The sequence below is a fragment of the Pelodiscus sinensis genome, chromosome 19 (assembly GCF_049634645.1).
Source record: "Pelodiscus sinensis isolate JC-2024 chromosome 19, ASM4963464v1, whole genome shotgun sequence".
Classification (NCBI taxonomy): domain Eukaryota; kingdom Metazoa; phylum Chordata; order Testudines; family Trionychidae; genus Pelodiscus; species Pelodiscus sinensis.
In genome coordinates, this window is record NC_134729.1 from 2401397 (window position 1) to 2412191 (window position 10795).

The 10795-nt window shown below is 60.6% G+C and overlaps 1 protein-coding gene across 1 annotated transcript; it reads left to right on the forward strand.

The window, feature by feature from the left end:
• Window positions 1–1596: 1596 nt before the first annotated feature.
• CYP27B1 (cytochrome P450 family 27 subfamily B member 1) lies at window positions 1597–9856 on the forward strand. The gene is made up of 9 exons (XM_075901726.1): window positions 1597–1834; window positions 4374–4564; window positions 5794–5990; window positions 6115–6315; window positions 7091–7254; window positions 7636–7802; window positions 8012–8093; window positions 8288–8485; window positions 8972–9856. The coding sequence occupies exons 1-9, from the start codon at window positions 1631–1633 to the stop codon at window positions 9083–9085; spliced, it is 1518 nt and encodes a 505-aa protein (XP_075757841.1). The 5' UTR covers window positions 1597–1630; the 3' UTR covers window positions 9086–9856.
• Window positions 9857–10795: the final 939 nt, after the last annotated feature.

Consider the following 10795-nt stretch of genomic DNA (forward strand, 5'->3'; position numbering starts at 1 on the left):
CGTGCGTGCGCACACACGCACGTGCGCTTGCACGGCTGTTCACACACCTGGCTGGCCTCGGCGGGACGTGCGGTGGGAGCAGATGTGAATGAATTCCCCTTGCATTGTGAATGAATTCCCCTTGCAGTGGGTACAAAGTGGGTTTTGTACCCACTTTTCTTGCGGGCTCTCGGCTGGAGGAGCCGCCGATCTCGCCCCTCCCCGGGGAGCTGGGAGCGAGTGGAGCTGCACAACTGTAACAAAGGTAACTCACTCCCCGTCCTCTCAGTGCTTTGAGCTCATTCATGTGCTCGGTTCACTGCTCTGAGCCCGGGGGGGGGTGTTTCCCTCTGCCCTGTTATGAAAGCTGTCTCCCCCCCCCCCCCCGCCAGTCACTGAACCAAAGTGAATGAATCGGCCTCCTAACCCCCTGCCCTGCGGCGCCCCCGGCACACGCAGCTTTGTGCGTCATCCGCTCGCGGGGCTGCTTTCATTCCGCCCTGCCCAGCGTCCAAGGCCCGACGGGCCAGACCCTGCCCCAGAATTCCTCGGCCGAGTCCACCCCCCTGAGCAACGTGCGCCTGTCGCAACTTTCTCTCACTGGTAGGGGACGGTTCGAGTCCCGCTTCCCCCGGGTCGGGATGGGACCCGCGTAGCCTAGGGGATAGGGCGCGTGGGAAGAGCCCGGGGCCCGGCTGCAAGGGGGGGCTATGGAGATGCACTCTGGTGCCCAGTTCCCCCCCCACGCCCATCTCTGCCCCTTCCCTCGCTAGACCCACCTCCTTCCCCACGCTGGGTGCCCATCGCCTTCCCCCAGTTGTCCAGAGCACTCCTTAATGTACCTATTACTGCCACATGTCCCTCTCTGCCCCCCAGGTGCTCCTCTCTGCCCCTCCCAAGTGCCCCTCTTTGCCCCCCAGGTGTCCTTCTCTGCCCCCCAAGTGCCCCTCTGCCCCACAGGTGTCCCTCTCTGCCCCCCAAGTGCCCCTCTGCCCCACAGGTGTCCCTCTCTGCCCCCCAGGTGTCCCTCTCTGCCCCTCCCAAGTGCCCCTCTCTGCCCCCCAGGTGTCCCTCTCTGCCCCCCAGGTGTCCCTCTCTGCCCCTCCCAAGTGCCCCTCTCTGCCCCCAGGTGTCCCTCTCTGCCCCTCCCAAGTGCCCCTCTCTGCCCCCCAGGTGTCCCTCTCTGCCCCTCCCAAGTGCCCCTCTCTGCCCCCCAGGTGTCCCTCTCTGCCCCCCCAAGTGCCCCTCTCTGCCCCTCCCAAGTGCCCCTCTCTGCCCCCCAGGTGTCCCTCTCTGCCCCCCCAAGTGCCCCTCCCTGCCCTCCCTTACCACCCCTTAGCCCATCTTCCCCCTCCCCTCCAGATACTTCTGCCCCTTCGGCTGGAAACCCACGTGGCAGCAGAGGACTTGCTTCGATTCCCCCTCCCCCGCCAAAAAAGAGCGGAGCCCACCTCGCGTTCTGATTGGGCAGCCTGGGCTTCTATGTAAAAAGTCTGACGCACTACGGGAGGGCGGGGCTTGGCAAAGAGGCTCCAGGGGGGCGTGGCCTCCCTGGCTCCATGTGCCGGTCCCCTTATAAATAAGCCTAGGAAGATGCTGCAGGACTTCATCTGCTCCTCACCTTCTCCTGCCAGCCTCCTTCCCAGCCAGGATGCCTCAGACCCTCAAGCTGGCCAGCCGGGCCTCCCTGCTCTCCAGGGCCTTCCCGGAGATCCTGGCCGAGCTGGGCTTCAAGGCGCCCGTGAGAGTCATCAAGACCCACAAGACCCTGGAGGACATGCCAGGACCCAGCGCCCTGAGCTTCTTCCGGGACCTCTTCTGCAAACGGGGGCTGGCCCGGCTGCACGAGCTCCAGGTAAGAAGCTTGCCTCTTTGGCTACTCCCCTGCTGCTGGGTGCACCATGCCTCCCCTCCACACCAGGCTGCTTAGTGTCCGCTGCTGGATGGAGTCCCCTTGGGGGAACTTCTGCGCCTTAAAAGTAGCTCCTGTCTTTAGCCAACATTGTCACATAGCGGTTAGGATCGAGGACCAGGTTGTCCAAGGGACCTAAAGTCTCCCCACTCGCACTGGAGAATTTCCCATCATTGCAACAATAGAAACTGCTGGATATTTAATAATAATAATAATAATTAATGAAAGGTTCTAACTAGGAGTTTCGACTAAGTGGATGCAGTGCCCGAGGCTCAAAACCCAGTGCCATTCAAGCCCTGTTTATAAATCCCAGCCTGAACATTCGAAAGGCAGGGCAGTCAAAGGTGGCCGCCCCCATAAATATGTACAATTGTGTTTTTGGTTACTTGTCTATGTTGTTTCCATGGGAGGAACAAATAGGTATACGGGGGGTACATCAACTAAGGACACCATATGTGTCCAAAGAGGCTTGCAAAACTCTGTGGGTATCAGGTAGGTTAACTGTAATCGAAGACACAGAGGGGTCGCTGTGTTAGTCTGTAACTTCAAAACCCAGGAGTAGTTCTGTGGCACCGGAGAGACTACCAGCTACATAGCTAGGATCATGAGCTTTCGTGGGTAAATGATGATGAAGTGGATGTTACCCCTGAAAGTTCATGATCTGATATATTTGTAATCAACGCATTCACTGGTTAGTCTCATTCTACCCAATGCTTAATAAGTCTCAGAGCGGCAGCTGTGTTGGTCTGCAACTAAAGCCTTCTAAGGTTTTGTAAATACGTTTTTCTAACCAAAAACGTGTTTAGGAGGCCCCAGAACTCCTATGGGGGGTGGGAAACAGTGAAATGCATTTGCAGCATAAATGAATCGCACTCTTTAATGAGGGCTTTGCTAGATCAAGGAGAGAACTGGATCTCGTTTTGCTCGTTTGGGCGCATGCGTTCTGCACACTTTATTTTCCGTGCTTTTGGAAAGACCCACAGGGAAGCAGTGTGGCAGGGCTAACGCTGAGATCCATTAGACCCATGCGTGTGTTCCGTTCTCCGGGTTGACGGAGGATTTTTTTTTTTAATTTCGCTCCTTTTTATACAAAAGGAAAGAAAAGAAAAATGCGGGAAATGACTCCAGGTGTTCTGTCTGGCCCCAGAGTGTCTGAATAAAATCCCTGTAGAAATTGGTGGGAGTCATTCATAAAGTTGCCCTAACTTGGGAAAAAGCCCTGCTATGGGAATCACCTTTGAATTGACCAAGCAAATGGTTGCTAGGATTTCACCTCTTTCAACTGCACATCGGCTTGTGTAGCGCGGTAAACCCTCATGCAGCTTGCTACGGGGTTTAAAAAGTAGCGGGCATCGGATCCCCGCTGTGGCTAACTTTTAACCACTTTCAAACTTCGCTCGATGACTTTTCCTCTCTGGGGATGAGCCAGGTGCCAAATGGCCCCCAGGAAAGCATGGAGTTATCCGTGTGCCATAGCAAACAACACCCGTTTCTTTTCATGCCTGGGTATATTTATATTTAGTCTTCCTTTCGCCCTGGCTCAGAACCTGAAAAGGACTGGGAGTGGGTCGAGCAGAAAAACTCATGTAAGGCTTCAGCCTGGAAGTGAAATTTACCAGCGGAAAGCTGAGGTTTAGAACAGAGCACAACTGGCTTCAGTGGAGCATCACTTAAGCAGATAGTCCAGCTGCCTTGAGAGGCAAATCCACATATTTAAAGGCGCTGGCATCACTGCCCCTCCCGGTTTGCCAAGCCGTCTTGCGGTGCGTGGCACGAGGAAGCTTGACAGCAATAGAAACTGTGTGTGTGGGAAGTGGGTTATTTTTCTGACCTCGTGTCATGCACTCCCCTGCCTGAGTGGAGCCCTGAATAGCCTCGATGACATGACTGCATCCAGCCCTAATTACGTTCCAAGTAAACGAGGATTTGGATTAGCCAAATCCCTCTCGACTTTCTCGCTCTCTCCTGCGGGCCGCGAGGAGTGAATCCCTGGCAGGGTCTAGTAACAGAGGCTACAGGGGAAGGAGAGCGCTGAGTAACCAAGCCCCTGCAGGCTGAGTCTGGCCAACAGATCCCGGACCGGTTTCTCTGTGCTCGATTTCTGAGCACGCCTGCCCAGATGGTCCTGGAAGGCTCCGGTGCCTGAAAGCTCCAGGAGGGGCTGCTGCTGGCTGCGGAGATCCTTAGCGGGGAGCTCGGTGGAGTTTGAATTTCATTGATCAGTTGCGATTTGTCGCTGCCGCAGGCTAGCAGGACTGGTGGATGGAGCCGTGTGTAGGTTGCGGCTGTCAGGGGGCTGGATTCCTATAATGCATCGTTGTCTCCTGGTCAGTTCCAGGCAGCTGGTGGCGAAAGCCCAGCCAAGGAGCCAACTCCTTGGGGTCCAGAGAAATGAGACGGGGGGGATGTTGCTGGCCTCCTGGAGCAGCTTTTCTAGCACGTCCCGAGTTTCTGGGCATTGACGAATTGTCTCCTCTCCTAGATGGAAGGAAAAGCCAAGTACGGGCCGGTGTGGAAAGCCAGCTTTGGGCCGATCCTGACCGTTCACGTCGCGGAACCCAGCCTGATCGAGCAGGTGCTGAGGCAGGAGGGCAAACACCCCATCCGCTCCGACCTGTCCTCCTGGAAGGACTACCGGGTGTGCCGCGGCCACGCGTTCGGGCTGCTCACCGCGTAAGTCGGCTGCTCTCCTAGGCGAGCGCCACGCTGGGTGGGGAGGCTGCCAGACATCTCTAGCACCCGCTGGGCTCCGCAGGCTACGGACGATCCGCTGCAAACGCACGGGCGTTTCGGGCTGAGGCTGTGCCCAAGGGGGTCAGGGGCGCAAACGCCGTTGACTGTCACCAGACTCTGCGAATCGTAGTCTCTGGGTTCTGGGGGAGCCCCACGCCAGGATCGGGGCCATCCAGAGAAGTAGCAGATGCCCGACAAGGCCGGGGGGGGGGGGGGGGGTACAGGAACCGAACAAAGCGGCATTGAGCAGAAAAGCCGAGATTTTTCTTACCAGTGTGGAAAGGAGCTAAGAAAGAGCCGAGGCCCAAAATGGGGAGATTGTGGGGTCTTCCCTCCTTGTGGGGTGCTCCTGGCACACTGCCCGACTCTTCCCTCTGTGGTTCAGTGCCAAGAGGGATCCGGTTCCCCGATCCCCGCGGCTCATCGGCACGGGCTGGTGCTGTCTTGGCGGGACCCAGCAAGTCCTGGTCCGGAAGCATGTTGCTCATGTGCTAAGGTTTTGCGCAAGGCCAGCCGGAGGCATGAGTCGGGCGAGAGGGCCCTGACGTGTCTGAATCAGCGGGGTGACTCAGGCGCCCGGTGTGAGTAACCGGCAGAGGCGTGCAGGCCTGGGGGCTAGCTGGGAGCTGCGTTCCCAGCACGCCTGAGCCCCTGCCGGTGGGCTTGGTGCTGGCTTGATGCACCCCATTGGAGTGAGCTTAACCCCTCCCCATCTGCGCCTCCTGCAGCAAGGCGGGGGTGAGGTGTCGGCACGGGAGAGGTTGGGCACCACCAGTAGCATAGATTAGCCCAGAGCAGGGTTCCTTGTAAGCTGAGTGCGTGGCCACCCGGGACAGTTGCACAGCTGGTAGCAGCCAGCAGCATGTGTTTATGTGGGTGGTGCACATCTGCACATGCCTTGGTGCACATGAAAAAATTATTCTGCACATGGGTAGAAAAAATTAGAGGGAACGTTGGCCCAGAGGTGGCATGGGAACTCTTTGGGTGCCAGAGTCTCCTGGGAAAGCTATGCCTGAGGGCAGCTTCCGTGGCTGGCTGGGACTCGAGGGCTGGCCTGGAGGCAGGTTCTGTGCAGGGCTCCCCCAGATCCTGCCCTGCCTGGCTCCCCACACCCGGGGCTTGCAGCCTGTCTCCCTGGAGGGGTAACCGGGTCTCGCGTGCCCTTGCAGGGAAGGAGAGGAATGGCAGAAGATCCGCAGCATCCTGGGCAAACACATGCTGAAGCCTAAGGAGGTGGAGTCGTACACGGGGACCCTGAACAGCGTGGTCAGCGACCTCATCCGCAGGCTGCAGGACCAGCGGAGCCGCCACGAGCAGCAGGTGGTGAAGGACGTGGCGGGCGAGTTCTACAAGTTCGGCCTGGAAGGTGCGTGGCGGGGCGGGGCGGCTGGGAAGGGAGGGGCACCCTCTGTGCGGAGAGGGGTCTGCCTCCAAGCCCCCCCCCCCCTGGGAGCGTGTGTCTCTGACTCTCGCCGGGCTCCGTCCCGTAGGCATCTCCTCGGTGCTCTTCGAGTCCCGCATCGGCTGCCTGGAGCCGGAGCTCCCCAAGGAGACGGAGAACTTCATCCGCTCCATCAACCGCATGTTCGCCATGACCCTGCTCACCATGGCCATGCCGAAGTTCCTCCACCGCCTCTTCCCCACGCCCTGGAGGATCTTCTGCGAGTCCTGGGACGACATGTTCGCCTTCGGTGAGCGCCCCGGGGTTGGCGGCGCGGGCGGCTGGGGGGGGCCGGGCCCAGCTCCCCACGGCAACGGCAGCGATTTGCCAGGGGGCAGGGATCCGGGCAGTGGCTCGCACGGCCCCGATCCTGGCGGGGGGGCTCCGGTGTCGGTCAGGGTGTTGAATAGGAATGAAAGCAGGATTCCTGCGGCAACCCTCAAACCGCGGTTTCACCCGGACTTGCAGAGGCGCCTCTGGGAATGAGAGGCCTGCGGTTTCATGGGGGGTCTTGCAGAGGCGCCTCTGGGAATGAGAGGCCTGCGGTTTCATGGGGGGTCTTGCAGAGGCGCCTCTGGGAATGAGAGGCCTGCGGTTTCATGGGGGGTCTTGCAGAGGCGCCTCTGGGAATGAGAGGCCTGCGGTTTCACGTGGGGGACTTGCAGAGGCGCCTCTGGGAATGAGAGGCCTGCGGTTTCACGTGGGGGACTTGCAGAGGCGCCTCTGGGAATGAGAGGCCTGCGGTTTCACGGGGGGACTTGCAGAGGCGCCTCTGGGAATGAGAGGCCTGCGGTTTCATGGGGGGACTTGCAGAGGCGCCTCTGGGAATGAGAGGCCTGCGGTTTCACGGGGGGACTTGCAGAGGCGCCTCTGGGAATGAGAGGCCTGCCACTGAATTTTGATGGGCTCCAGGCACCGAAAGCCCTTGGGTTCCCGTGAGGAAGGGAAGAGCTGGTCCCGTGGGAAAGCAGTGGGGGGCTCTGGAGCCCAGGCAGTGGGGCTGAGCTGGGTCCTGTCTCTTCCAGCCAAGGGCCACATCGACAAGCGGATGGCGGAGGTGGCCGAGAAAGTCTCGCGGGGGGAGACGGTGGACGGCAAATACCTCACTTACTACCTCGCCCAGGAGAAGCTGTCCATGAAATCCATCTACGGCAACGTGACCGAGCTGCTGCTGGCTGGGGTGGACACGGTGAGCACCACGACAGTGCCGGGGCTGCTGCGAGAGCTTCTCCTTATCAGCCGTGCTCCTCAGGGATTGAATCCTTAATGGAACCGGGGTGGAGGCTGCATGGAAGGGGTTCCGGCACCCAGAGGATGGCTGGTTTTAACGTTACCTCTAATGGGTACCGTTTGTGTGCAGAATCAATTTTGTTTGGTGCACCAAGGGATGTGCACCATCCTGCTAGCTGAGGGCGCTCTGCTGATCAGCCAGGAGCATCTGACTTGCTCCCAGGCGGCTACGCCACCCTCACAAGGAACGCGGGCTGGGTCACAGATGGGGCCGCCCCGTTCCCCTTCAGCGCCCCTCCAGCCTCTTGCTTACCCCTCCCTCGCTCCTCCGCTCTTGCAGATTTCCAGCACGCTGTCCTGGAGCCTGTACGAGCTGTCCCGGCACCCCCGGGTGCAGGCGGCTCTGCACGAGGAAATCACCGGGGTGATGAAAGGCGGGGCCGTCCCGTCGGCCGCGGACGTGGCCCAGATGCCGCTGCTGAAGGCGGTGGTGAAGGAAGTGCTGAGGTGAGTGTGGCTGGGCCGTGGCGGGACAGGGGGGCATCTGCTGGGAGCCGGGGGGGCTGGGATCTTGGGGTTCATCCGTTCCCCTGGAGTTCAGCTGGGAGGCTAACAGCCACTGTCCAGCGTCCCCCCGGAAGGGGACGGAGCCACCCGGCTGGGGGCGGAGCTCGATGACTTCTGTGACTCACCACTGCCCCCTTCTCCCCCGGCAGGCTGTACCCCGTGATCCCCGGCAACGCCCGCGTCATCTCGGACCGAGACATCCAAGTGGGCGAGTACCTCATCCCCAGGAAGGTGAGCGGCCGACCTCTGCCTGGCTAACGGGGTGAGGAGGGGGTGGGCTGGGATGGAAAGGAGGCGTCTCCCCAGCGGTGGGGGGGGCAGCTTGGTAGGCGAGGGGATTTCTCCGGCGAGGGGGTGTCTCCCCCCGCCCCGCTCGTGTGGCACGACTCACTCCCCAGCCTTTCTCTCTGCCCCCCCCCCCCCAGACCCTGATCACGCTGTGCCACTACGCCACCTCCCGGGACGCCCGCTGCTTCCCCGAGCCGGACGCCTTCTGGCCGGAGCGCTGGCTGCAGAAGGGCGCCGGGCACCATGCCTACGCCTCCGTGCCCTTCGGCGCGGGCAAGCGCAGCTGCATCGGCCGGCGCATCGCTGAACTGGAGCTGCACCTGGCGCTGTCCCGGGTAAGTGTCGCCAGCCGGGGGGTCTGGGGGCAACACGGGGCTTCCAGGGATGGGGGGGCTGATTCTGGTTCAACGGCGCCCCCCCCCCCATTGCATTGGTATCGGACCAATGGCCCCCCCCCACATTAGTACCAGCCCTATAGCCCCCTCCCCCTCTGTGTGCCTACGGCCTTCCCCTGCATTAGCGCCTGCCCCATAGATCCCTGCACCTCAGCATCGGTACCAGCCCCATAGATCCCTGCACCTCAGCATCGGTACCAGCCCCATAGATCCCTGCATCTCAGCATCGGTACCAGCCCCATAGATCCCTGCATCTCAGCATCGGTACCAGCCCCATTGATCCCTGCATCATGGCATCGGTACCAGCCCCATAGCCCCCCAACCCCGTGCACTCCTACCACGCCCTCTGCATGCTCCACTCCCCTCCTATCAGGGCCCACAGCCTGGGCCCAGCTGGTGCTAACCTACCCTCCCCTCCCCTTGCAGATCCTGATGCACTTTGAGGTGAAGCCGGAGCCGGAGGGGGGCCCGGTCAGGCCCATGACCCGCACCCTGCTGGTGCCCGAGACGGACATCAACCTGCAATTCCTGAGCCGCTAATGCCAGCAGAGAGGAGCCTCCGGTGCTGGAGGCGGCTGAGCCCCCCACGGGGTGACTGGCCGCGTCCGAGCGGGCTGGCCCCGGATCGAAGCCAAGGGAAGGAGGTGCCATGCCACGGAGCACGGGCAGAGAGCCGTGTCACGAATCGGGGGGGCCCTGGGGCCCTGCCCCCACCTGGACTGTCCCGCACCCTGGACTTGGCCTTCCCGTGATGGGAGTGACTTTCCCAGAGGCAGCGCCCCCTGCAGGCAGCATCGGGCACTGCAACGCGCACGGCTCAGCCCAACTGGCCGCGGCCCTTCAGAGCGCTGAGCCAAACTGCCCCGCTCCCAGTCCGAGCGCCCAGGGCGGCGGCAGGACTCCGTCCCGGGCACGCCAGCAGCAGTGGGCACAGCGGGAGCAAACCTGGATCCCACGGGTGGCTCGGAGGCTGACTCGGGTCTGCCCCCACGGAGCATCGCCTCTTCCCCGCGGGGTCCTGCAACGAGCTGAGGAGTGTGCCCAGATGAGCTCAGGGTTGTTGTTCCTTGAACACGTGGACTTGTATTTATTGCCTGTAACTTATTGCTCTTGCTCGGGGCACGGAGCGTTGGGGCTTTTCCCACGCTGGCCGCGAGGCGGCTGGTATCTAGGGCGGCAGCATGAATGCCCCTCGCCTGCCGTCAGGCATAGGGCAGTCTGGCTGCAGCCGGTGCTGGTGCTTTGATATTTAATGGTTATTTATTAATATTATTCCTTGTCAATAAATATGACTTTTTTATAAAAAAAAAACCCACAGTCTGAGTTTGGTGCAGGTGTGGGTGGGAGAGGTGGATTACAGGTAAACGACACTGAAACTGACGTATGTGCATGGCGAAACGATAAAGTAACGCTTCGCGTTCCCAGCTGGGACCACATCGGAGCCATACGAACGGCCGTACTGGGTCAGACCAAAGGTCCTTCTAGCCTAGTATCCTGTCTCCCAATAGTGGCCAGCACCAAGTGCTCCAAAGAGGGTGGACCGAAGACAATGATCAAGCGATTTGTCTCCTGCCATCCCTCTCCAGCCTCTGACAAACAGAGGCCAGGGACACCATTTCTATCCCCTGGCTAATAGCCTTTTATGGACCTAACCTCCATGAAATTATCCAGCTTCTCTTTAAACTCTGTTATAGTCCTAGCCTTCACAGCCTCCTCTGGCAAGGAGTTCCACAGGTTAACTACACGCTGTGCCAGGCCCCCTTATGCCAGGTGCTGCAGGTACCGTGAGGAGGAGGGGAAACTGAGGCACAGGAGGGGGAAACGAGGCACAGATGGAGGGAAGGGGGGAGTAGACTTGGTAATCGACTGCCATTCCAGTGCCCTGCTCTCTGGCTCATGCTGCCTCTCTTTTCCCCGTGCCCGTCTTGGGTGATGGATGGTGCCGGTTTGCTCCCTGGGGGAGAGACACACTCAAGACGCCTTCCATCCAGTGAAGGGTCAGGCCCCAAGCAAGCCGCTGCAGCTGGACCCCAGTGCTGCGGGGCTGCCTCCAGGGCCGGTGCGTCCCCCTTCGCCCAAAGTGGGCATGTAAAAGGAGCACCCGCTTCGGCCACGCTGCCCAGGCCCCACCACCTCGGGCCCCTCTCCCAGAGAGGCCGCCAAGCCTTTGGAGGCGTGCAGGAAGGAAGGGCCCCTGGATCCTGGCCCTGGCCGCAGTGCAGTGACCAGCTCTGAGCAGCAAAGACACTC